At 44.5% G+C, this 22055-nt stretch overlaps 1 protein-coding gene across 2 annotated transcripts in view; it reads right to left on the bottom strand.

Moving 5' to 3' along the window:
* Window positions 1–7701: 7701 nt before the first annotated feature.
* The window catches only part of INO80 (INO80 complex ATPase subunit), a 91557-nt gene continuing 77203 nt past the window's right edge, over window positions 7702–22055 (bottom strand). For both annotated transcript variants that reach the window (XM_066636865.1, XM_066636855.1), the window contains exons 30-36: window positions 21438–21596; window positions 18248–18350; window positions 17728–17816; window positions 15138–15293; window positions 14113–14272; window positions 10651–10866; window positions 7702–9606 (exon numbers count right to left, since the gene is read on the bottom strand). In XM_066636865.1, coding sequence (XP_066492962.1) covers window positions 9401–9606; window positions 10651–10866; window positions 14113–14272; window positions 15138–15293; window positions 17728–17816; window positions 18248–18350; window positions 21438–21596 — 1089 coding nt within the window. In that variant the 3' untranslated portion in view covers window positions 7702–9400. The remainder of the gene's footprint in view (window positions 9607–10650; window positions 10867–14112; window positions 14273–15137; window positions 15294–17727; window positions 17817–18247; window positions 18351–21437; window positions 21597–22055) is intronic.

Raw genomic sequence — 22055 nt, forward strand, 5'->3', positions numbered from 1 at the left:
GGTCCAAAGACACATACATGTTACAGCACGCCCTCTCAGGAGCCAGTCACTCTCTTTAGGTGCCTTTTCTGCCATTTTCAGCACCTCTTCTCGTGTACACAAAGCTTCTTCTACAGAGTAAGGAAGGGCTGGACCTCGACTAAGCAGGAAGAAGGCACTGGCTAAGAATCCTGTGCAAGGGATAGATGACAACCTGGACAGGCCAGTGGAACAGGCCAGCAGGACACACAGGGTGCAAGGCTGAGCCAACTGCTACTAACATTCTGGAGCATACGCAAAGGTCATGTGTCTGCATCATGGAGGCTAATAGTTTATACTGTACACTTGTGTTTCTCAAACTGTGGGTCATGACCCACTAGGTGGGTAGTGAGCCAATTTCAGGTGAGTCCCCATTCATTTCAATGTGTATTAAAAAAAATTTTTTAATGTGAATAGGATTGCCTTTGGGGTGTTTTTAAATTTTAAAAAAACGGGTCAGCAACTGACTGAGTGGGTTAGGAGGTTTCTTTTTTTTTTATAATAAATTTTTAAACTTGCACTTATTTGAACTATTACTTAGGGCGCAATCCTAGGGGCTCCCTTGGCCATGCAAATCCCTTGTGCTGGCTGAAGAATGTTGTGAAAGTGCCATAAAGCACTTTCACGGCGACTCTGGAGGAGGGAGGCTGGTACAGATGTGTGCCAGCCTCTGGTGGCCAATGCAAGCCCTGCTCAGGCCAGCAAGAGAGGTCAGCATGCGCTGGCCAAGTCAGACCAGCGTGGGGCCTTGGGGGGTGGTGGTGGATGGAGGGTGGGAAGGAGGTGTTTTGAGTGGAGGGAGGGTGGGCAGGCCCATGGGTGGACGGCTGGTGAGCAGAGGGGTGGGGCCAGGATCCAACGCTTATGCCGGATCCTATCTCCAGCCCCAGGCATCCTGGAGCAACTTGGGGCTGCTCAGATCTGTGCCACCTCTTTAGGTAAGGGGAAGGAATTACCCCTGCCCTGGGCTGAGCTGCACTGGCCCCAGCCCTGCTCTGGAAGAGGAAAAGGCTGCCTGCTCCAGAGTAGCTTAGGATCGAGCCGTTACTTATTTAATTGATTTGATTTTGTTGTAGGGGGAGGTGCCAAAAATTTTCCAGTTTGATAATGTCACTTCCAGTCTTGACATCACTTATGGCAGGTTCCGATAGATTTTCTAAAATGTGGGTCCCAGTCCTAAAAAGTTGAGAACCACTGCTGTACACATTTTAGACAAATCCTGATTCTTGGACAGAAATTAATATGCCCAGAACAATTATTTATTTAACTGAGCCATCAGTATACTTGGAACTTTAGATAGCAAACTGATGGGCTCCTAAGCAAAGGGAGTCTACAAGTCATATATCAACAGAGGCCAGACACAGAAGGGTAACATGAGATGAATGTGAGCAGGCTGTTGGATTTTATTTTGGTTGTGGATGAGGAACAGGTTAAGCAGGCTACTGAAGGGATTCTAGGAAAATCCTTTCTGCTTTGGCATTTATAACATTGCAAATATGCTGAATGGATGTGATGCATTTCTGAATTTTCCTGGAGCAAACTGCAGTGAGCACAAAAAGGCAGCTTTAAACACACCCATGTTTACAGTTTAATTTTTCAATGCTAGCCAGCAGCCAGTGCAAGTATCTTGGGAATTGCAGTTGAAACTATGCTAGAGGTCAGTTCAGATCATGCAGGGGCGGTTTACTGGGAGCCAAGGGCAATATCTTTCCAGGTCACAGAGGCAAGGACTGAGCTCCCTGAAACTGGGGTGACTGAGGTGACAACTCTGCTGGTTTAATGGTAACGTCATGCCCAGCTAATTGGTTCAAAGACAGATCTGTTACAGCTAGAGGTATTTGTTGTTTGTATTTAAGAAATAAAACAAATACAGTAAAGGATTTTTAGTACCAAAAAAATGGAAATAAAGTGATTTTTTGTATAGCACTAAACATCACCAATTTTACCCCATGCCAAGCCACTTGGCCATTCTTCGGCCTTTTCCATGAGTTATGCCATGCCTTGCACTGCTCGGGTGGTGTTAGGAAGTGGCTTTGCAGGTGTGCGGAGGCCACAGGAGCAGCTTCCGACCTTGACCTGAGCTGGAAGGCCATGGACAGGCCTTCCTCACCCTGCCACTACGCACACCAGTGAGAGCCACAGAAAGTGTGAGAGTATGAAGGCCACAGAAAGGCCAACAAGTTTAGGCGTGACTCTGCAGGCATCACCAATTTTTTTTTAATGTTTAAAATTAAAATTTAAGTTGTATTTGAATAAGACACCATTTTGCATTTTTGACAATTTTTTAAAATCCATTTTCAAACAACCCTAGTTATAGCAAATCATTATGACTTAGCTGCTGGTTTGCCAACCATTTCTTTACTTCTTGGAACCAGTTCCTCACTCTAGGTGCCTTTTCTGCACCTTTCAGCACCTCTTCTCATGTACACAAAGCTTCTTCTACAGAGTAAGGAAGGGCTGGGCCTCGACTAAGCAGGAAGACAACACCAGCTAAGAAACCTGTGCAAGAGATGGATGACAACCTGGACTGGCCGGTGGAACAGGGCAACAGCCACCCTTCCTGCCTCTTCCCCCCTCAGGAACAAACCAAAACTTGATAGTGGCAGACATGTTGGCTGAACCCCAGGTCATGTATAAGCATGTATAAGATGGTGAGCCCCTGATTTTTAGAACAGAAGGAGTGCACAGGGAGCTTAACCTTACCCACCACCTGTGTGGTCTTTCTCTTCAACCAATTTCCTTCCAGTGGAGCTCCAGTAATCAAAACTTATCCTGAGGAAAAAGGTGCTTAGGACAGATGAAGGGGTCATAAGCCACAGGCAGAGATAGGAGATTTGCAGCCCCTTTGCTTTAAATTAAAATCATCTCCCCACCTCCTGCTTTTTATGTGATTGGAGCAGACCTGAATTTAAACAAATGGGCTTGCTCCCATCATATCTAATTTGGTCCTCATTCATGGTTTGTGGCCAAGCTTCACCCTCATGAGCACAATACAGTGCAGGATTTTCTGCAATTGCCTTGCACTGCTGCCCAGGGTTTGACATTTATCCACCACCACACAACACACTTAGTTTGCAAAAGGTTCTGCAGTTCTGAGCCTCGCAATGGAAGAATAATGTCACGCAAGCCAGGGTTTCAAGAGGAGAGAAACAAAAATAACAACACGACTAAAGGGATTAAAAGAATTAAAATGTTTACAGCGGGTAATGGCAGCTAAATATAGCTGCAGCAATTGTCTGCAAACTGTCAATGCCGGAAGCAGCCCAGATTTAAGAGCAGTTCAATAGGCCCAAGTATTATTTACCTACTGGTTGTCTATAATAGCTTATTGTGCAGGGCTATTGGGAGCTTGAATTATTGATGGAAAAAACACTTTAAAAAACAAAGTTTTTGCAAGGTCACATTGATGAATATAACCCCATGGAATACACTAAACCAGTGTTTGTCAACCAGGATACAGGTACCACCAGTGGTATTTGAGGAGGTGTCTGGTGGTACTCGTGGGACCCCTGCCACCCAGCAGCGAGACCAGGAACACTACACAACAAACAGTGGTAGGAGGCTTGGTGGACAAAGCTCCAAAGCATGCTTTTTTGCAGTCGAGAAAGCCCTCCTGTTCACCCTGAGCCTCTTACTGGTGTTTGACACGTCACATCTGGCCTCCCAACCCTGAGGTAACTGGTGATGATGTTATCACCAGTTACTTCCGGTGGTACTTCAAGTAGGTGGAAGCATGAAGTGGTACAGTGGAGGACAAACACTGCACCAAATCTCTCAGATCTCAACATGTGCAGTAGTCTGCTCAGCCACAGCAGCCCCCAAAGGGAAGAAATGAAAGCAAATTACTTCAGTCCTGCCGCAATGTCATCAGAACCCACACACACTGCAGCCTATTCACATATTATGCTTCAGGCGTACACTTAAAAATGTAAAGAGTGAATGATGCAAAAAGGAGCTCAGGAACATGTGCATCTCATTTGCCTGCATTGGCAGCAGCTTCCTGGTGCTTGCATCAAGAGTTGTTGCCACACAGTGAGGAACAAACCACAGATGCCGTCAGATACTGAGCATTTTCCAACCCTCAGTTGCAAAGGCTTGCCTTTCTACACAGTCCATTCTACCCAGAAACATTTTTTATGGCCAAGGTTTCAGGTCTAGATCTGGCTAACACCTGGATAGGTGACAGTCTGGGAATTCCAAGGATCAAGTTTCACAATTTAAGAAACATAGAACAGAAATGAAATAAATCGATATAGTAATTTGGGTATAAGTGCCATGCTTTTGAGTCTTGGTACCAGCACTAGTGGTCATGTTTGACTTACGGTGCCAAATGTGACCTATTCTTTTCAGCCACAACTATCCTGGTGGCAGTGTGACTGGCAAGTACAGTGGAGCCCGGAGCTCCTTCTACTTAGGACACAGATGGTGGTAACTAGGAAACGCACGGTTCTGTGCGCAATGCTTTGGGCTATTTATCTTCTCTGCCCAGAGAGAAGCCAGTCACAGGTAACAGCGTGAGGAATGGAGGGAGTGCCTTGTCTGCAGGCATTCCATTTCATTTACTACTCCACACCAGTCATCAACCAACAAGTGGATAATTGCAATCATGTGGCAGTTTGGCATAATTTTAAAGTAATTACGAATGGGGATATCTAAACAGTCATGGCATCAGCACTCAATGGTCCCTTCTAAAGACATAATCTAAAGATATTCTGAGCCACGCCAAGTGACGGCTTCTAATTTAGGAGATAATTAGGCCCATATTGCACACTTTAAACATAAATGGGATTAACTGAATAAAAAGATGTGCATGTGATAAACTGAAGAATAACCAGGAAACATGTAGGCAGCCCTTCATTCTGTTTTTTTCTTCAAAGAAAGATCAGAACACCACCACTCAGGATGGTCTATAGGGAATACAAATAGTAACGCCCTGTATCATTTCCATCTTCCTCAACCAAAATCCTAACAGGCAGATGGGGCATCCAAGCAAGTGTTTTTTTCACTACCCTGCAATTGCCAACATCTGCTGCCATTTCCAAAATGACTGATGGTCAAACTACGTGTTGTGTCTAGGCTCTGTAATTGGAAACGCCAATGGAATTTTCTTGGAAAAGCATGCTGTGAGCGGGGGTGGAGAGAAGCGATTTGGGATCAGGGCCATGGTGTGGATGTACATAGTGTTGGGTGCATGCCCAGTGAGCATGACCCAGGCCAGTCTGGTTGCAGTTTGCTTGGGCTGAGAGCAAGGAAGTCTAAAGTCCCACCAGCCATAGGAAAAGACCAAACTTTGGTTCTTCAGACCAATCCCTACCTCCCAGCTGGTTGCCTGGGAAGAAGCCTTGCTTTTCTTTTGTTTTTGAAAATTCCATGAATGGCCACATCATGCTTAGTCAGCAGATTTAAACCTGTAAACAAACTGCATCCTGGGAGTTTCCTCTTGGGAGTAAACAAAACTATTAGGGATCACAATAGATTTGACCCCGTTTAGCTGTCCTCACCAACCTCGTTGTAGATTCAACCAAAAGTTGTACAATTATTAAGCTACAGATCCCCTGAGCAATCAAGGAATCCTTTGCCAGGTGCAGAAGACTAAGCACCCATCTCATGCTGGGCATGGAACATCAAGACACAAAAGAAAGGTCCTCAATGAGTTCACTGCACAGGAGCATCTGTTTGGATTTTGGTTATAAAAAGCAGGATCACAGACACTTCTGTCTTCCTTCTTTCCCCTACCCTGTGCTGCCGCTGATTGATTGCTTGGAGACCTATTGGTGCTACATGAAGCACCCTAATGCCCTCTGCTACCCAAGCACTGCTGTGCCAGTCAGCACAAAGTACAAAAATCAGACAGCTAACATTTTCCAGTCTTTCCCTTCTCTTGCACGCTTCACTTGAGTGCAACCACCAACTGCAGCTCCAGCACCCACTGAGCAGCCTCTCCTAGTATCCTGCCCTTAGGAAAGCAAATCAATCTCAGCTCCCTTGCCTTGCTTCCCAAGCTGGAACCAGCTAAGGCTACTGCTTAGTCCTTTCTGACCTTGCTTTTCAAGCCCTTTTCTGCCTCTCCCCTCCCTGTAGGCAACATTTAGAATGAGAAAAATATTTGTTGGAAAATAAAAGTACTACAACCCTCACCCCCCTCCCCCAATATTAGAACAACAAAAGGATGGCCATGGCTCACTTTTCTATCAACCATGAAGATAAAAACTGGGAACATTATTGCTGAAGGCAGATAATCAAAGAGGAGAAAGTCCACTGTAAGTAAGCCACATCAGAAAATAAGCAGGCCAGACAGAGTATTAAACACAGCCTGAGTAGCACAGCAGGTGCCCAGTGAAGTTAAGGATAGAGATTAGTAAGTAGTAGAGTGAAATCCCTTTACAAACCTACTTTAATGCTTAGCAAAATGAGAGATGATGAGTTTTAAACCCTTGAATAGCTGCTGGAAAGGAGAATGGAAAAAGATCTAGGGTTGTGAAGTAGTCGAAGGAAAGGTGTGAAAAGTCTAATGCCTTGATTTAGGATCTCCGACATGCAGGTCAAGACTCAGATGCTCCCACTGAACTCCTGTGCCTGAAGTTTCCTCATTCACTTCAGTGGAACCGACTCCCCACCTTGTGCATCTTCATGCACAAATTGGAAGCCTATAGAGAGTTAGAGCCCAATCCTGTGCTCTGTGGCGCGGCTCTGTGCCACCAAGCACAGTTGCAAACATGCCATAAGGCACGTTTGTGGAGCTCACTGCCAGGCTCCTGCCCGTGCTAGCCCAGCGCTGGCCGGTGCTGGGCTAGTTTGGGGCGGTCACCCCGCTCTGCAGCTCAGAAGTTTCCTGGAGTGCTGAGCTACGGAACAGTGGGCGGGGGGGAGGTGTTCCAGGGAGGCGGGAGGCCGGTGGGGGGTAGAGAGAGGGCGGAGAGAGGGCAGACGGGAGCCGTGCCAGAGGAGGGAGGGAGAAGGATCCGCAGAGCTCTGCTCCGCAGGATCCAGGGCGCTCGTGTAGGGCTACACAACCTACACAAGTGCCTTTTCCTTGTGCGTAGCCACATTGTGGGGCTGCTTACCTTACTTGGGGGAAGGGGAGAAACGTCCCCTTCTCCCGAGGCGCCTCCTGTGGTAGCACGGGAGGCGCTGGATTTGGCGGTGGCCCTTCTCAGTGCCGCCGAGTCTGGGCGCCCTGGGCAGCTCAGGATTGGGCTGCCCGACAGGCATAAAAGTGTATGATATCCAGAAAGCTTAGTTAAAGGAGAGACTGAATCTTGGATTTTAAAATATGAATTAAATCGATCTACTTAGCAGCTGTTCATGCTGAACGAAATACTACTCTGAAGCTCCTCCTTGGGATTCCCACTGGCTGCAATGCATGTCAATCAATCAGGATGAAGAACACCATAGCAAATAAGAGCTAAAGAAATCAGCTTTATGGGAGGTATTACTGTAACCATTTTGTATTTTAAAAAGAGGCAGAGACCTAGGAATTAGCAAGACAGTGAAGATATTCACAGGGAACACACTAGTGTTAGGGTAGTCAAGAACATGTTAATCTGCAAATGTTAATTGAAGGCTTCCACACACCTAGGCACATGTTCAGAAAGAAGAGTTTCAGACACACACCTGGTTTCCCGCTCTTCCCTGGAAACAATACACCACAGAGACTTAATTTACATAAAATTATCTCACTCCATTTTATTTAAGATTCTTTTCTCCAGTTAGTAAAAGAAAGATGTGTCTCTTTGTATACATATATACAAGTTCAGTTATAAAAATAGACAGCACATTCAAAGAGGGAAAAAAGGCTTGGCATTTTTCCAATTCCCTCTCAACACTGTATATACAGACATGTGAATCTGAGGGGGGCCGGCGGGGTAAAATCTTCATGATTTAACTTAAATATCCCCTCCCCACCCAATTATCCCCTTCAAATATGTTTCCTTTTTAAAAAAAAGTCAATCTAACTGAACTCATTTCTGCTATTTTCAGGTGTGCAAATTAAGAGGCAGAGTCAACAGGAAGCACTTGCTCTACACTGTGGGATCTGCCAGGCAAGGTGCATGAGACTGAAAAACCCTTTGCTGCCTTAGCTGAGATCTTCACCTCGTAACCTGGTTCTCCCTGCAGGATGAAAATGCCCAGAAAGAACACCCACACCTCATATCAATGTGAAGGCAGGGGAACTGCCTCCCTCCTTCATTTCAGTGCAATGCAGGTAGTATACATACCATGCCAAAGTAGAGGGTTCATATGTGTTCAGAATGGAGTACCAGTTCCAACAATTATGCTGCTACAATCTAGGAACTTTCACAGAGCTTTGCTATAATGTCAGATCCTAAAAGTGGAGAAATTCTAACCTGCTAGGTGTAGAAATTGCTGACAAATGAGATTTGCTGAGGAAAAATAGAACAGTTGAGTGGACAGCTTGGAATGAGAGACGCTGTTTTATCTAGAGATTGCGCAGAGACAGTGTGGCAAGGAGCAGTGCCTAATAAAGCTCTTCCATGGCACAAAGAGAGGAAAAGCAAGGGCTTTTCATTCTGCTCAAATTCTGTCTTATTAAAAATTACATACAAAATGGCTGACTTTTTACTCTAAAACCTTTAAGGTTTCCACATGAGCCAAATGCAAGAAATTGTGTTTAAAAACTCAATGCTATGAAAGTAGATGTATCTAAACCCAGATATTGTAATGTAAAGTGATGAATTACAGTTTCTTCCACTCTGTGATGGAGAGATTGCAGCGTCATTCTCAAAAACTCTCATTTGTCCTGCTGTCGTTTTAACTAATCAGTATTCTAGATGTTCAGAAGTACGAGCTGACAAAATAACTCTTTCTAGGACACAGTGCAAAATGTCTCTCTCCTTTCCCTTGAAATCTATTCTTCATGGCACCCACCATTCATATACATTAGAACCACCATAATATTTCTCCATAGCTCCCTTAGACAGGTGCACTAACCAGAAGGCTTCTCTGACTCTGCAGGGCACCATTACAAGAATGAAGCTGAATTCCATATGAAACCTGAAAGATGAGAGCAGAGGACGCTGGTGTGAGTACAGATGAAGGGGGAGATCTTGCAGCCAGTCTTGCACGGAAGCTGGATCCTTCCCCACATGATTTGTAGGATGCCAAAAAAATTTAATGGAAATGTTAAGCTCAAGCACCCCAAGTCTCTGTTGTTCCTCCTCACAAACCTGCAAAGGTAGTACATCTGGGCTGCACGTGAAAGTGCACACAGAACACCTCTTTCCCCAGTAGTGCAGTAATCTTCTTCACACCCACAACATGGGATGGAAACAAGGCATCATCTGTATACCCTTTTGCTGGTAGGCGTGGGTTGCTTAGAAAGCAGATATGGACACAGGTATGTTCCAGGAATCCCAAATTACTACCGCCCACCTGAGGTGTGGGCTCCTTTGTACTGTTTTCGTAGTGGGGCTTCTTGTGCCATGGAACCTGTCAGGTTCAAGGTTTTGGAGGTTCCACAAATGTTGTTTCCTTTGCTCAAGGGAGAAGAGGCGCTTGATGGTCCAAAATCTGCAAGTCCAGCAGGTCGGATAAGTGGTGTCTGAAGAGGGCTGCCTGAAGACATACCTAGCGACAACAAGAAAAAACCAGATACAGGTTGAGTCTCATTATTCCTGAGGGTTCCGTTCCCAGAACTCACGTTTGGCAAAAATTGGCACTATAATCGCACTATAGCAAATCACACTATAAAAAAATCAAAAATCAAAGCCTCTTTGCTCAGGTGATTTAAAAACAGCCTTGCTGACCTATGAGATGTTAAGAGAGAGTCATTAAGAGGACAATCCAACAATCAGTCTCTCTCCAAGCCCTTAGAAAGGATTATCTTTTTTCACATGTTCAGGAGGAAGGGAGGGGGTTGCTTGGAGAGAGAATGACTGATGGATTTTCAGCTGGCTGCCCTCTAACTACTGTAAAGGTCTGTTTTCCTTTAATTTAAAGGGCCCTTGTCATCCTGTTAAAATAAAAATCTCTACAACAGTAAGAAAAGCATTTTAAAGGGGTGCATTTTTCCCCTTCTCTAGGGATCAGCACATTCCTTCTCATTTGCAGTGGCCATTCAAGTCAAATCCATGTATAAAAAATCAGTGTATAACAAGGTTGGACCTGTACTTAGTCAATATGAGATGCCCACGTGCTACAATTTTTAAAGTTGCACATAAAATTAATACCAACAGATTAAAATTGACTATAAATTTCATGACTTAATGCCTTCAGTATTTTATTGGAAAAATATTTTTCAAAAAAATATTTTTATTTATATTTCTAGTCTGCCGTCTAAGCCTTAGAGTACTCAAAAAAATAAGTATCTGAGCCTATTCAATATGGTGGAAAGTTTTAAAGCACCAAATTACAAGTGCTGGGGTTTCTGTGTTTTGTATTAAGGATTATTTTGACCAACTATCCTCTAATTTTGGTGTGAGAAAAACAAAGTACAAGCTTTGTTAACTAGCAAACTTGGTTAACTGGCCTCCCTGCCCAAAAGTATAATTTTATTGCCAGCATCACTGCCAACGTACTATCAGTAAAGCCTAGACCCTCTTTGGGTAGGCAAGGTTATGAGGATGGCCAAAGACCTGGAATCAAAGCCTGTGATTACCCATGTGCCCATACCTTTAGAGACGTTGTACCCATATGCTGCGTATGCTGCTGCAGAAGCAGCTGCTGCCCCTGCTTTAGCCCCTGCCATGGCTGCCGCACTGCCTGCTGTTGATTTCCGGCTCCGGCCCTTCCCGGTGCTTTTCGACCCACTGTTGGAACCTTTGGGGCGACCTCGGCTTCTACCTGAATGACCTCTCCCTGGGACTGGCATATCCTGTATTGAAATTCCTTAAGAAAATATGTGAAGGAAGAACACACAGAAACAATGAGTGATGCATCAGACAGGCAATTCTACAGCTAGACACAGTTTTAGTAAAGAACACAGTTTGGTCTGTCTTTACAGCCTCTGCTATCGAACAGGTGCCTCACTTGTAAGACAGTCACATTTCTAAGACAGATAGGAAAAAAGAGATATCCTGAGCTGCTCACAGTCACTAGAATAATTCAGACACAATGGCAAATCCCAGTTTGTTTTAGCCAGGTTCAGTTGTTCTTCCCCCTGCCCCCATGTGCAAAGAAAAGTAGCAGCATGTGAGCCCAAGACTCATGACAGTAAGGTTAAATCAGGGTCACAACATGGTTTAGCATGATGTCTAACACCAGCCTCAACACTTCACACAAATTATATCAGTAATCTTCATTAGGTAACTATACTGATCATCACTGGTATCCTTCAGTCTTGGGAGACTATGGTATCGCATTCTGAATGGTGGTTCTGGAACAGTGTCTAGTGTGGCTGAAAAGACCAGTTCAGGAGTGACAATCCCTTCCACACTGGGAGCAAATGTAGTCTGTCCCTGGTGTGTCTCCCTGGCTGTGGGCCTTCCTTTTTTGCCTCAGCCTGTTGGGTAAGTGCCTCTTCAAACTGGGAGAGGCCATGCTGCACAGCTTGCCTCCAAGCAGGACGCTCAAAGGCCAAGATTTCCCATCTGTTGAGGTCAATCCCTAAGGCCTTCAGATCCCTCTTGCAGATGTATTGCAGCTGTGGTCTACCTGTAGGGCACTTTCCCTGCACAAGTTCTCCATAGAGGAGATCCTTTGGGATCCAGCCATTGTCCATTCTCACAACATGGCCAAGCCAACGCAGGCGTCTCTGTTTCATCAGTGTATATACACTGGAGATTCCAGCTCGTTCCAGGACTGTGTTGTTTGAAACTTTGTCCTCCCAGATGATATCGAGGATGCATCGGAGGCAGCGCATGTGGAAAGCATTCAGATTCCTCTCCTGTTGTGAGCGAAGAGTCCATGACTCACTGCCATACAGAAGTGTACTCAAGACGCAAGCTCTGTAGACCTGGATCTTGGTATGTTCCGTCAGCTTCTTGTTGGACCAGACTCTCTTTGTGAGTCTGGAAGACGTGGTAGCTGCTTTACCAATGTGTTTGTTTAGCTCGGTATCGAGAGAAAGAGTGTCAGAGATTGTTGAGCCAAGGTACACAAAGTCATGGACAACCTCCAGTTCATGTGCAGAGATTGTAATGCAGGGAGGTGAGTCCACATCCTGAACCATGACCTGCGTTTTCTTCAAACTGATTGTTCAGTCCAAAGTCTTGGCAAGCCTTGCTAAAACGATCCATGAGCTGCTGGAGATCTTTGGCAGAGTGGGCAGTGACAGCTGCATCGTCAGCAAAGAGGAAGTGACACAGATATTTCAGCTGGACTTTGGACTTTGCTCTCAGTCTGGAGAGGTTGAAGAGCTTTCCGTCTGATCTGGTCCAGAGATAGATGCCTTCTGTTGCAGTTCCAAAGGCCTGCTTCAGCAGGACAGTGAAGAAAATCCTAAACAAGGTTGGCGCAAGAACACAGCCCTGCTTCATTCTGCTTCGGATGTCAAAGGGGTCTGATGTGGAGCCATCAAAGACTATAGTGCCTTTCATGACCTTGTCAAAAGACCTGATGATGCTGAGGTGGACATCCAATTTTGGTGAGAATCTTGGATCTTGAAACTATACTGATAGGTGAGTATTATCCACATAATGCAGATGTATAAAATAGATAGAGTTGTCCAAGCTACATTTTGAAAGACCTGCTTAATTAAATAAAGGTCAATCAAGTCTAGAGTCCTATTTCCTATCATGAAGTACCAGAGGCCTCTGGGAAGCTCACAATCAGGAGAGAAAGGCATACCTCTCTCCTGTCACCACTTCCCTACAACTGGTAAATCAGAGGCCTCTGAAACTGGAGGCAGTATAAAGCTACCATGACTCACAGCCCTGGACAGACCTGTCCTCCTTGAATTTGTCCAATCCCCTTTTAAAGCCATCCAAGCTAGTGGCCATAACTGTTAGCTCTTTGCTCCGGCACAGTCAGGCCTGGTTTGCGAACAGTTGGTTCAGGGCAAGTTGTAAACAGCTGTCATAGCATGACTACCTGAACACCTGCGCAGCCAGGCCCTAATTAACCGGGCAAAACCAGATTGGGTGCTGAATCCCATTTGAGCCTCTCCATGCAGCTCCACCGGTGGTGTGTGAAAAGAGAAGCTACTGCAGGAGGCCTTGTCAGAACAAACACTGCAAATGACCATGGACTGACTTTGACTTTGCCTTAAGGAAAATGGACTGTAACTAGGTAACTCTGAACTGCTGTATTACATGTGTATGACCTGGATTGCTCTACCAATTCTGTATATGGCTCTGTACTCAAATACAATTGCACCTGAAGATTCTGCAGTGTCTGCATGTTTGACTGCACCCTGCTCTGAAGTAGGACGTACCCTGGTTCTTACCTAACAATAACCACATCTTGTGGCAATGAATTCTTTAAAATAATTATGTACAGTGTAAAAAGGTATTTGTTATGTCATGGGTCTTGTAACCCAGGAATGTCTATGGCTTGACTGAACGAGATTGAATGAGACACCTCTGAGATCACATACTTAGTCGCTACATGACACTATCCTCTAGTGCAGAAACATTAAACGTGGATGTAATTAAAACTCATCAGCTTTCATTCAGCAACAACATCTGAAAATGGACATCTTTTCTAGACTGTCTCTTACCCTGTTCCTGGGCCAGGGTTGGACAAAGCAAGGTCCAGAGACCAGATTAAAGCCTCCAGTCCATGCCTCCGACTGCCCCCTGCTCATATATTGTGTATACTTTTATGCTTATGGGCTGTAGCTAATTGGAAGAGAATCTGTTTGGCACACGTAGAAGGTCCAAGGTTCAAACCCCAGCATCTCCAGGTAGGGCAGGAAAAATTTCCTGCCTTGGGGAGCCACTGCAAGTCAGGGCCGACAACGCTGTACACAGATGGACCAAAGGTCTACCTCAGCAGAACTCCATTTCTTATGTTCCATGGTGTATGCAAACATGAAGAAGGGCACTGATACTTGCTGATCAGTGCAAGCAGACGATAATTGTAACCAGTATGCATTACAGCCCTTCATACAATTTCCATGCCTCTGGCAAATGCCAGTCAATCCAAAGTGCAGAACTTTGACTAGGGATTGACATTTATAGACCAAATACTAACCATTCATGTTGTCAGAGACTGAGCCGGTTATTGAAGCAGGAGAGTTAGTGGCTCTTGATTGAGGTGCTGAAGATGCTGGATCATCTACAATCACCAACATGTCATTGCTGCTCTCATCAGGTGGGATGGATCCCATGTGCAATTCACTGCTGATGGAGATCTAGACCATTAAAAAAAACCTAATTTGTTTACATTATACTATGTAGCTCACATTCTGCTAGCAGAAACACATGCAACTTGCCGCAACTGGAACTCTTCCCCCCTTCCCCACCACCTCAAATCTAAACCCCAAAGGGCAGCAGAACTGTCACAACTCAGGGTTCTGTCTCAGGTGTGGCTTGGCTTCTTTTGGGCTGGGAATGCTAACAGCAGGTAACATTTATGCTCTACATGACAGGTAAGTATGATCAGTCTTACCGTGCTTTAAATTTTTTGAAAACAGAGGAATAATGTGCCAGGTGGATGTGCAATTTAAATGATCAGTACTAAAAGGTGTAAAGATAATGAACCTAGCTACAAGACATAAGGTGCTCAGGAAGCCAGAAAAACTTCCTCACAGAGATAGTTTCCATAGAGAAGGAAAGAAAGATACACTGTCAAGTATAAAGTGCTGTCTAACAGTTCATAGCCCCACATCAAAATAAACTCCAGATATAAATGCTTTTTCATCACACTGATCTCCAGATGGAAAAAGTCATATATCAGGGGTGGCTAATCCATGGCTCACGAGTCACATGTGGCTCTTTGACATAATGTGCAGCACACAGAAATATGTTGGCTGAGCTCCTTTTTGCATCACAATTAATATAGAAGGTAAATAAAATTCTTTCACATTTTATAAGTATTTATCAGGTGCAAACTGTTTAAATGTTCATGGTAAGCAAACATATTTAATACTCTAAATGCTTCTTAAAAATTGCAGCTCTCAAACGTCTGAAGTTTATCTAATGTGCCTCTTTTGTAAGCATGTTTGGCCACCCTGTCATATATGGAAAAGCCCTATGATGATGTAAAGAGATCTTTACCTCGCTAAAAGGGCTTGGCATGGCAGAGTCTACACTAACAAATGACTCATCTCCATCAGCTGAGAGGTTGGAGTTATCTGCAGACGGAACAAATGGGATCACCAGATTCATGCCCTCTTTCCTTTTCCTCCCATCTAACTCATCTTCCTTCTTTTTCTGTAATCAAACAAAAGAAGCAAGCATTGAAAGGCCTGGAGACATAGGAAAGATTAACAGTTTTATCATTTGCACTTTATTATCATTGTATTTTAATACTGGTGTGAGCTGCTCTGAGCGTCTTTGGGAGAAAAGCAGGCTAAAAATCAAGTAAGACAGACAATGTGCAGGTCTACCACATTATGCAATGTCATTAGCTGAATCTTATGAGAAGATTACAGGTGGCTCATCTACAACTTCAGCAGTAGTGTCCAGGAGAACATAAGCGGAGATGTATTAAACCAGTCCAGAAGATCCATCTAGTCCAGTGTTTATCAACCAGTGGTACTTGTATCACCAGTGGTACAGTGATCTAGTGGTATGCGTGGGACACCCAGGCCTCCACCGCATGGCAGTGAGACCAGCAATGCAATATGACAAGAAGCAGTAGGAGGCTCGACTTGGTGGGAAGTACAGCACGCACTTTTCATGCACTTGAAAAAGCCCTCATGTCCGACCTGAGTCTCTTACCAGTGTTTGTCATGCTGCATCTGGTCTCCCAATCTGGAAGTAACTTGCGATGACATCATCGCCGGTTACTCTGGTACTTTCAATAGTTGGACCATGCAAAGTGGTACGGGGACAAATGTTGAGAAATGCTGACCTAGACCAGCATTCCTGTTTCCAGAGTGGACAATTAGATGCCTCTGGGAAGCTTACAAGCAGGGAACAAAGGCAACTGCCCTCCCCTGCTCCCCTGGTTTCCAGAAAAGTGATACTGCTTCTGAACAGAGAATTTCCATTTACGTATCACAGTTAATAGCTGCTAATGGAGTTATCTTCTATAAATTTGTTTTTAACAATTGTTTCAATTCTGATTCCAAACTGGCACACTGAAATTCTCAATCAAATTAAAATGGCTAAATTCCCACCCCCCAACCTTTTCAAAGAGTTCCCACCCAGTTTACAGACATAAGTATAGTTGAGGAGCTTTCTCAATAATCATTCAACCCTTAAGTAATCCTGCAGGGGAGAAAAAGTCCAATTCAGTACAAAAAACGAAAACAAAACAAAAACAGCATACATAAGAGCATTAGAAGAGCCCCACTGGATCAGGCCAAGGGCCCATCTAGTCCAGCTTTCTGTATCTCACACTGGCCCACCAAATGCACGAGAGAGCACAAGACAACAGACACAACCTGCATCCTAGTGCCCTCCCCTGCAGCTGGCAATCAGAGGCAGCTTGTCTCTAAAACCAAGAGCTTACACATACGTAGTATGACTTGTAACCCATAATGCACTTTTCCTCCAGAAATTGGTCCAATCCCCTCTTAAAGGCATCTAGGCAAGATGCCATCACTACTTCCTGTGGCAAGGAGTTCCACAAACTAATTACATGCTGGGTAAAGAAATATTTTCTTCTATCTGTCCTAACTCTCCCAATACCCAACTTTCGTGGATGTCCCCTGGTTCTGGTGTTATGTAAGAGGGAAAAGAGCATCTCTCTATCCACTCTGTCCATCCCCTGCATGATTTTGTATGTCTCAATCATGTCCTCCCTCAGGCGCCTCTTTTCTAGACTGAAGTGGCCCAAATGCTGTAGCCTTTCCTCACAGGGAAGGTGCCCTAGCCCAGTAATCATTTTGGTTGCTCTCTTTCGCACCTTTTCCATCTCCACTATATCATTTTTGAGATGCAGCAACCAAACTGGACACAATACTCCAGGTGTGGCCTTATCATTGATTTGTACAATGACATTACAATATTAGCTGTCTTATTCTCAATGCCTTTTCTAACAACACTTAGAGATTTTGCCTCAAATTCCCTTGATTCCCTAACCAGACTGAATCCCTTGTTGAAGGGATCTGAAATTAACCTGAATAGGACAGACTTCCCTGTTGCTCCTGAAGACAATGAAAATTCACATTTAGCGCTAAGATGAAGAAAACAAACAGGAGTTTGTTAAAAATACAGGTTGAGACTCATTATTTGTGTTCCAAGCACTCAAATGGATGGCAAAAAACACACTATAGCAAGTAAATTTAAAAAACAAAGTTTCTTTGCTCCTGTCATTTAAAAACAGCCTTGCTGACCTTTTGACTCTAAGGTAAGAGTCATTAAGAAGACAATCCATCAATCAGTCCTCCTCCAAGCGCTTCACTCAGTCCCTCCCTTCACCAATACAAAGCTATCACTTTTCTTTCAGTCCTCAGGGGGAAAGGAGGGGTCTGCTGGAGACAGAAGGATTGATGGATTGTCAGCCAGCTGCCCTCTCTCTCTCTCTCATTAAGGAGGTTATTGTTAAAGGACTGTTCAGTTTTTTAAACTGATTTTAAAGGGGTGCATTTTTCCCCTTCTCCAGGGATCAGCAAATTCCTTCTCATCTGCAGTGGCCATTCCTGTTGAGTCAAATCTGTGTATAAAAAATCTGTGTATAAATAGGCTGGACCTGTACCTTTTCAGCATATTTCTCCCGTTTTCGTTTACGCTCTTTCACACGATTTGTCTCCTCCTGCTGCCGCTTCTCCTCCTGACGCTGACGCACTGCCAGTTAAGAAATATAGTCAGAAATCTCTAGCAGGGAAGGTGCACATATTCTTGCAAAACTTGAGAGCTCAGTTATGTTTCCTAAGAACAGGGCTTGAGGTGCCCCTTTGACATAGCCTCTATCCCACCCATTTAGCACCACTCCCTTCTACTGTGTTCCACCACTTCCTCAAAGAAAGATTGTTAGATAATACAATGCATTAAAAGGCAGTGAAATATAATAGAACATATGGTCTGCAATCTAAGTACAGATGCTGCAGCCAACTTTAAAACTTTTAACAATCACACAGTAAATTCCTTTATCGCCTTACATGATAATTGTTGATGAAAAAAGCCAGCACACAGAGACAAATGCATAGGTGTGGACAAAAATATATCAAGAACTAGTGAAGTACATGATGGCAGCATGAATGCGGTCTTACACATACATTTCTTTTCAAGCTCTTCATCATCCAGTAGCAGACTAACCACCTCCTTGGGTTTCAGGGTGTCTGGTTTGAAATTGCCTCCTGAGATCACCATCCTTTGAATCTAGAAGAAAGAAGTAACCATCAGCAGCTCTTTATAGATAATTTAATTTCAGAGATAACCAAGGAAAAGAAATCTGCTTCGATATGGTGACCACAGATACAATGAGGTACATCCCATCTTCTAAAGCTGGCCCTGTCTACATGTTCAAACACTTAAGGTTTCAAAAATTAAAATATGCATGTTATTTTGTGTATTTAAATATTAATGCGCTACGGCTTGTCTCACATATGCTACGAACTATGTTCACATGAACTATGTTCATAATGCTGTAGTGCATTAATATGTAACTAACACGTAACGCTCCAGGCATTTCTCGTTCTGGTCCCAATGTTGCTTGACATGTTTTCTCTTAATTGATGCATAACATGTTTGCCTACATGGGTTCACTGGGCTGGGTAAATACCAGGAAAACACAACACAAAGCCAGTTTCATGGTATTTTGAATTGGGCTGATGGCAGGAGGCCTTGGATCCCATAGTAGACCACAGTTTGGTTCGTCAGAGCAATTCCATTATTCCCTGCCCCAGGTGGCTGGCTTAGGAGAAAGCATTTTCTTTCCTTCTGCTGGAAAATTTCAAGACTGATCACACTTTGTTAGAGTAGCAGATTTGAACCTGTAAAAAAGTAACATTCTAGGAGTGTCTTGACATGGAATAAACAAAGTCATTAGCAGCACAAGAGAAATGACTCCAACCTTTGCTTTCTTCACCAACTTCATGGTAGAAATCAATCAAGAGTAGTATGTTTATTGAGATACTGGCCTTAGTGGTGTGAGTGACTGTTATACATTGCCTAGCCTTTTATTTTTTATTCCCTTTCTCTGTTATGCTTCAGTATTCCCCAAATATCTACTGTTGCACCTTTAACCTTGCCTCCCTCTTCCTTTCATGTCATTCCACTAAGCCAGTGGTTCTCAAACTTTGAGTGTTACTCCCTCAGTAAGTTCCTGCGGGGGAAGGGCTAGGCTGCAGCAGGCTGCAGGAGATGCAGGGAGCCCTGCGCAGCCCTCCGCAGTGCTCCCTGACGCTTGGAACCTGCAACAGAAGCGGGTGCAAAGTACCTCCTACAAAACGGAAGTGCTTTGCACCCGCTTCTATTGCAGGTTCCAAGCGACTGGAAGCACTGCGCAGGGCTCCCTGAACCTCCTGAAGCCCTACATTGTAAAAAGTAAGTGCAAAGCACCCCCCCCTCGCCCTCCTTAGTAACACGATCCTGGGGATCACGCTGCCGCCTTCCTCCCCTTCCCCAACCCCTTAAAGGGACAGGGGAAGTGGTACACAAACTGGTGGGTCCTGACCCACCAGTCTGAGAACCACTGCACTAAGCTGTGCCAGTGGACACTGCTCCTGGCCCCTGTACATGCTTGAACCCTGTACAGATTTCCCCTACATGCAAATATTACACATTTTTCAAAAGCAGGAGGCACTCCACTGCAAAGGACAAGTATGAGGGTCGCCCACAAAGTAATGCACCACATTTTTTTTCTCAGCCTACAGTAATGGTACGAATGCGAAACTTTAGATATACATTATTTGAATTTTCAGAAGTGCGCACACTAATTTTTGGTTTCTTCAGACAGATAGCGTAGCTGCAGCAGTGTTTCGAAATGGCGTCTGTAAGTGATGTACATTACAAGCAGCGTGTCGTCATTGAATTTCTCACTGCGGAGAAAGAAACTGTTGGGAACATTCACAAATGTTTGTGTACAGTTTATGGAGAATCTGCAGTCGACAGAAGTACGGTTAGTCGCTGGGCACAGAGGGTGAGGCCATTAGAAGGCGGTTTGGCAGAGCTCCAAGATTTGCAGCGTTCGGGGCGGCCATCCATGGCTGTCACACCTGACAAGACGCAGCTTGCTGATGTGCTCATTCACGAGGACCGACACATAACAACTAGGCAGTTGGCGCTGAAGCTGTCAATCAGCAAAGGAAGTGTGGATGCAATCATCCGTGCTCTTGATTACTCAAAAGTGTGTGCCCGATGGGTTCCGCGTTGTCTGACGGTGGACCACAAATCTCTCAGAAAAAACATTTCTTCTGAGTTGCTGAAACGTTTTGAAGATGAGGGGGAAGCGTTCTTGTGACAGGTGATGAAACCTGGGTTCACCATTTTGAGCCCGAAACAAAACGACAGTCGATGGAATGGCGTCATCCTCAATCTCCACAGAAGAAAAAATTCAAAGCAACTGCTTCCGCCGGTAAGGTCATGATCACTGTGTTTTGGGACTGTGAGGGCGTCATACTCATTGATGTGATGCCAAGAGGCAGCACCATTAATTCTGAAGCTTATGTGAAGACATTAACCAAACTCAAGAAACGCTTCCAGCGACTTCGGCGCCATAACAACCCAGGTGAATGTTTGATTCAACATGATAACGCTCGGCCTCACACAAGTTTGAGGACTTCGGAACACATCACTAAACAGGGTTGGACTGTGTTATCCCATCCACCCTACAGCCCTGACCTAGCTCCCTCAGACTTCCACTTGTTTGGGCCATTAAAGGATGACATTCGCGGATGACATTTGGAGGACGACGAAGAGGTGATTCGCACAGTGCAGAAATGGCTTCGTGACCAGAACAAGGAGTGGTACTGACAGGGCATACATGCCCTTGTGTCTCGCTGGAGGAAGGCCACAGAACTGGACGGAGATTACGTGGAAAAACAGGGAGTGTAGAAGAAACTTTCTTGTGTGTAAGTTTCATTGTGTTCAATAAATAATTGTTGAAGAAAAAAATGTGGTGCATTACTTTCTGGGCGACCCTCGTATATTGGGCACACTTAGCTCATAAGAACTCTGATGCTCTGCTCAATCTAACTGTTCTTTCAGAGACCTATTCTTCATACTAGGCACATCCAGCCCACAGGAACTCTTCCTGGGGGTATTTGAAGCAGGGTATTAAGTGAGCTATCTGCTGAAAGATGGTTGGCCAATTCTGGCACCATGAACACAATTTGCTTTACAATGTAATAACACTCCATTAAATTTTGTTCCCCTTTTTGGAGATGATGCCTGGTGTCATAACTGTCACAGTTCAACTTTCCTGCCATCCTACCTACCCTTCATTATTCCATGTGCTTTCCTTACCTCACTTTTCTCCTTAGCCCTCTGCAAGATGCGCTCCTCAATGGTGCCTTTACAAATCAACCGATACACAGTGACCTGTTTCGTCTGACCCAATCTGTGAGCTCGATCCATGGCCTGTTGATCCACTGTTGGATTCCAGTCACTGTCATAGAAAATCACCTGCCAGGACATTTTTTGTAAAGTTACAAACAAAAGAAATTCTACCAACCCCCTCCACTAGTTTACAGTACATAATACTAAATTTATAGTAAAGAGTCTTTGCATTTGTCCTCAGAAGAGCCTAGTGAGGTAGACCCCTAGAATCCAATTTTTCCAAGAAATACAGGGTAGGATCCAGAGAGCTGTGAGCCAGTGGCAGCCTCCTACTTAATCTTAAATAGCTTGAAGTGCAATCCTACGTGTGCCCATTCAGAAGTAAGACTCACTGAGTTCAGTGGGACTTTTTCAGGTTAGCGCATATAGAACTGCAGCCCTAATCAAGCCTTGCCACAGCAGAGGGATGGGGTAATACTGGGAGAGTTGTATGAAGGTGGATGGATAAGGGAGCTAGTTATTTGCATGGCTAGTTTAACTAAAGACTCTCCCTACCCAAAAAAATAAATGTTCTCCAGGTGGCAA

Source organism: Tiliqua scincoides, chromosome 1, assembly GCF_035046505.1.
Source record: "Tiliqua scincoides isolate rTilSci1 chromosome 1, rTilSci1.hap2, whole genome shotgun sequence".
Lineage (NCBI taxonomy): Eukaryota > Metazoa > Chordata > Lepidosauria > Squamata > Scincidae > Tiliqua > Tiliqua scincoides.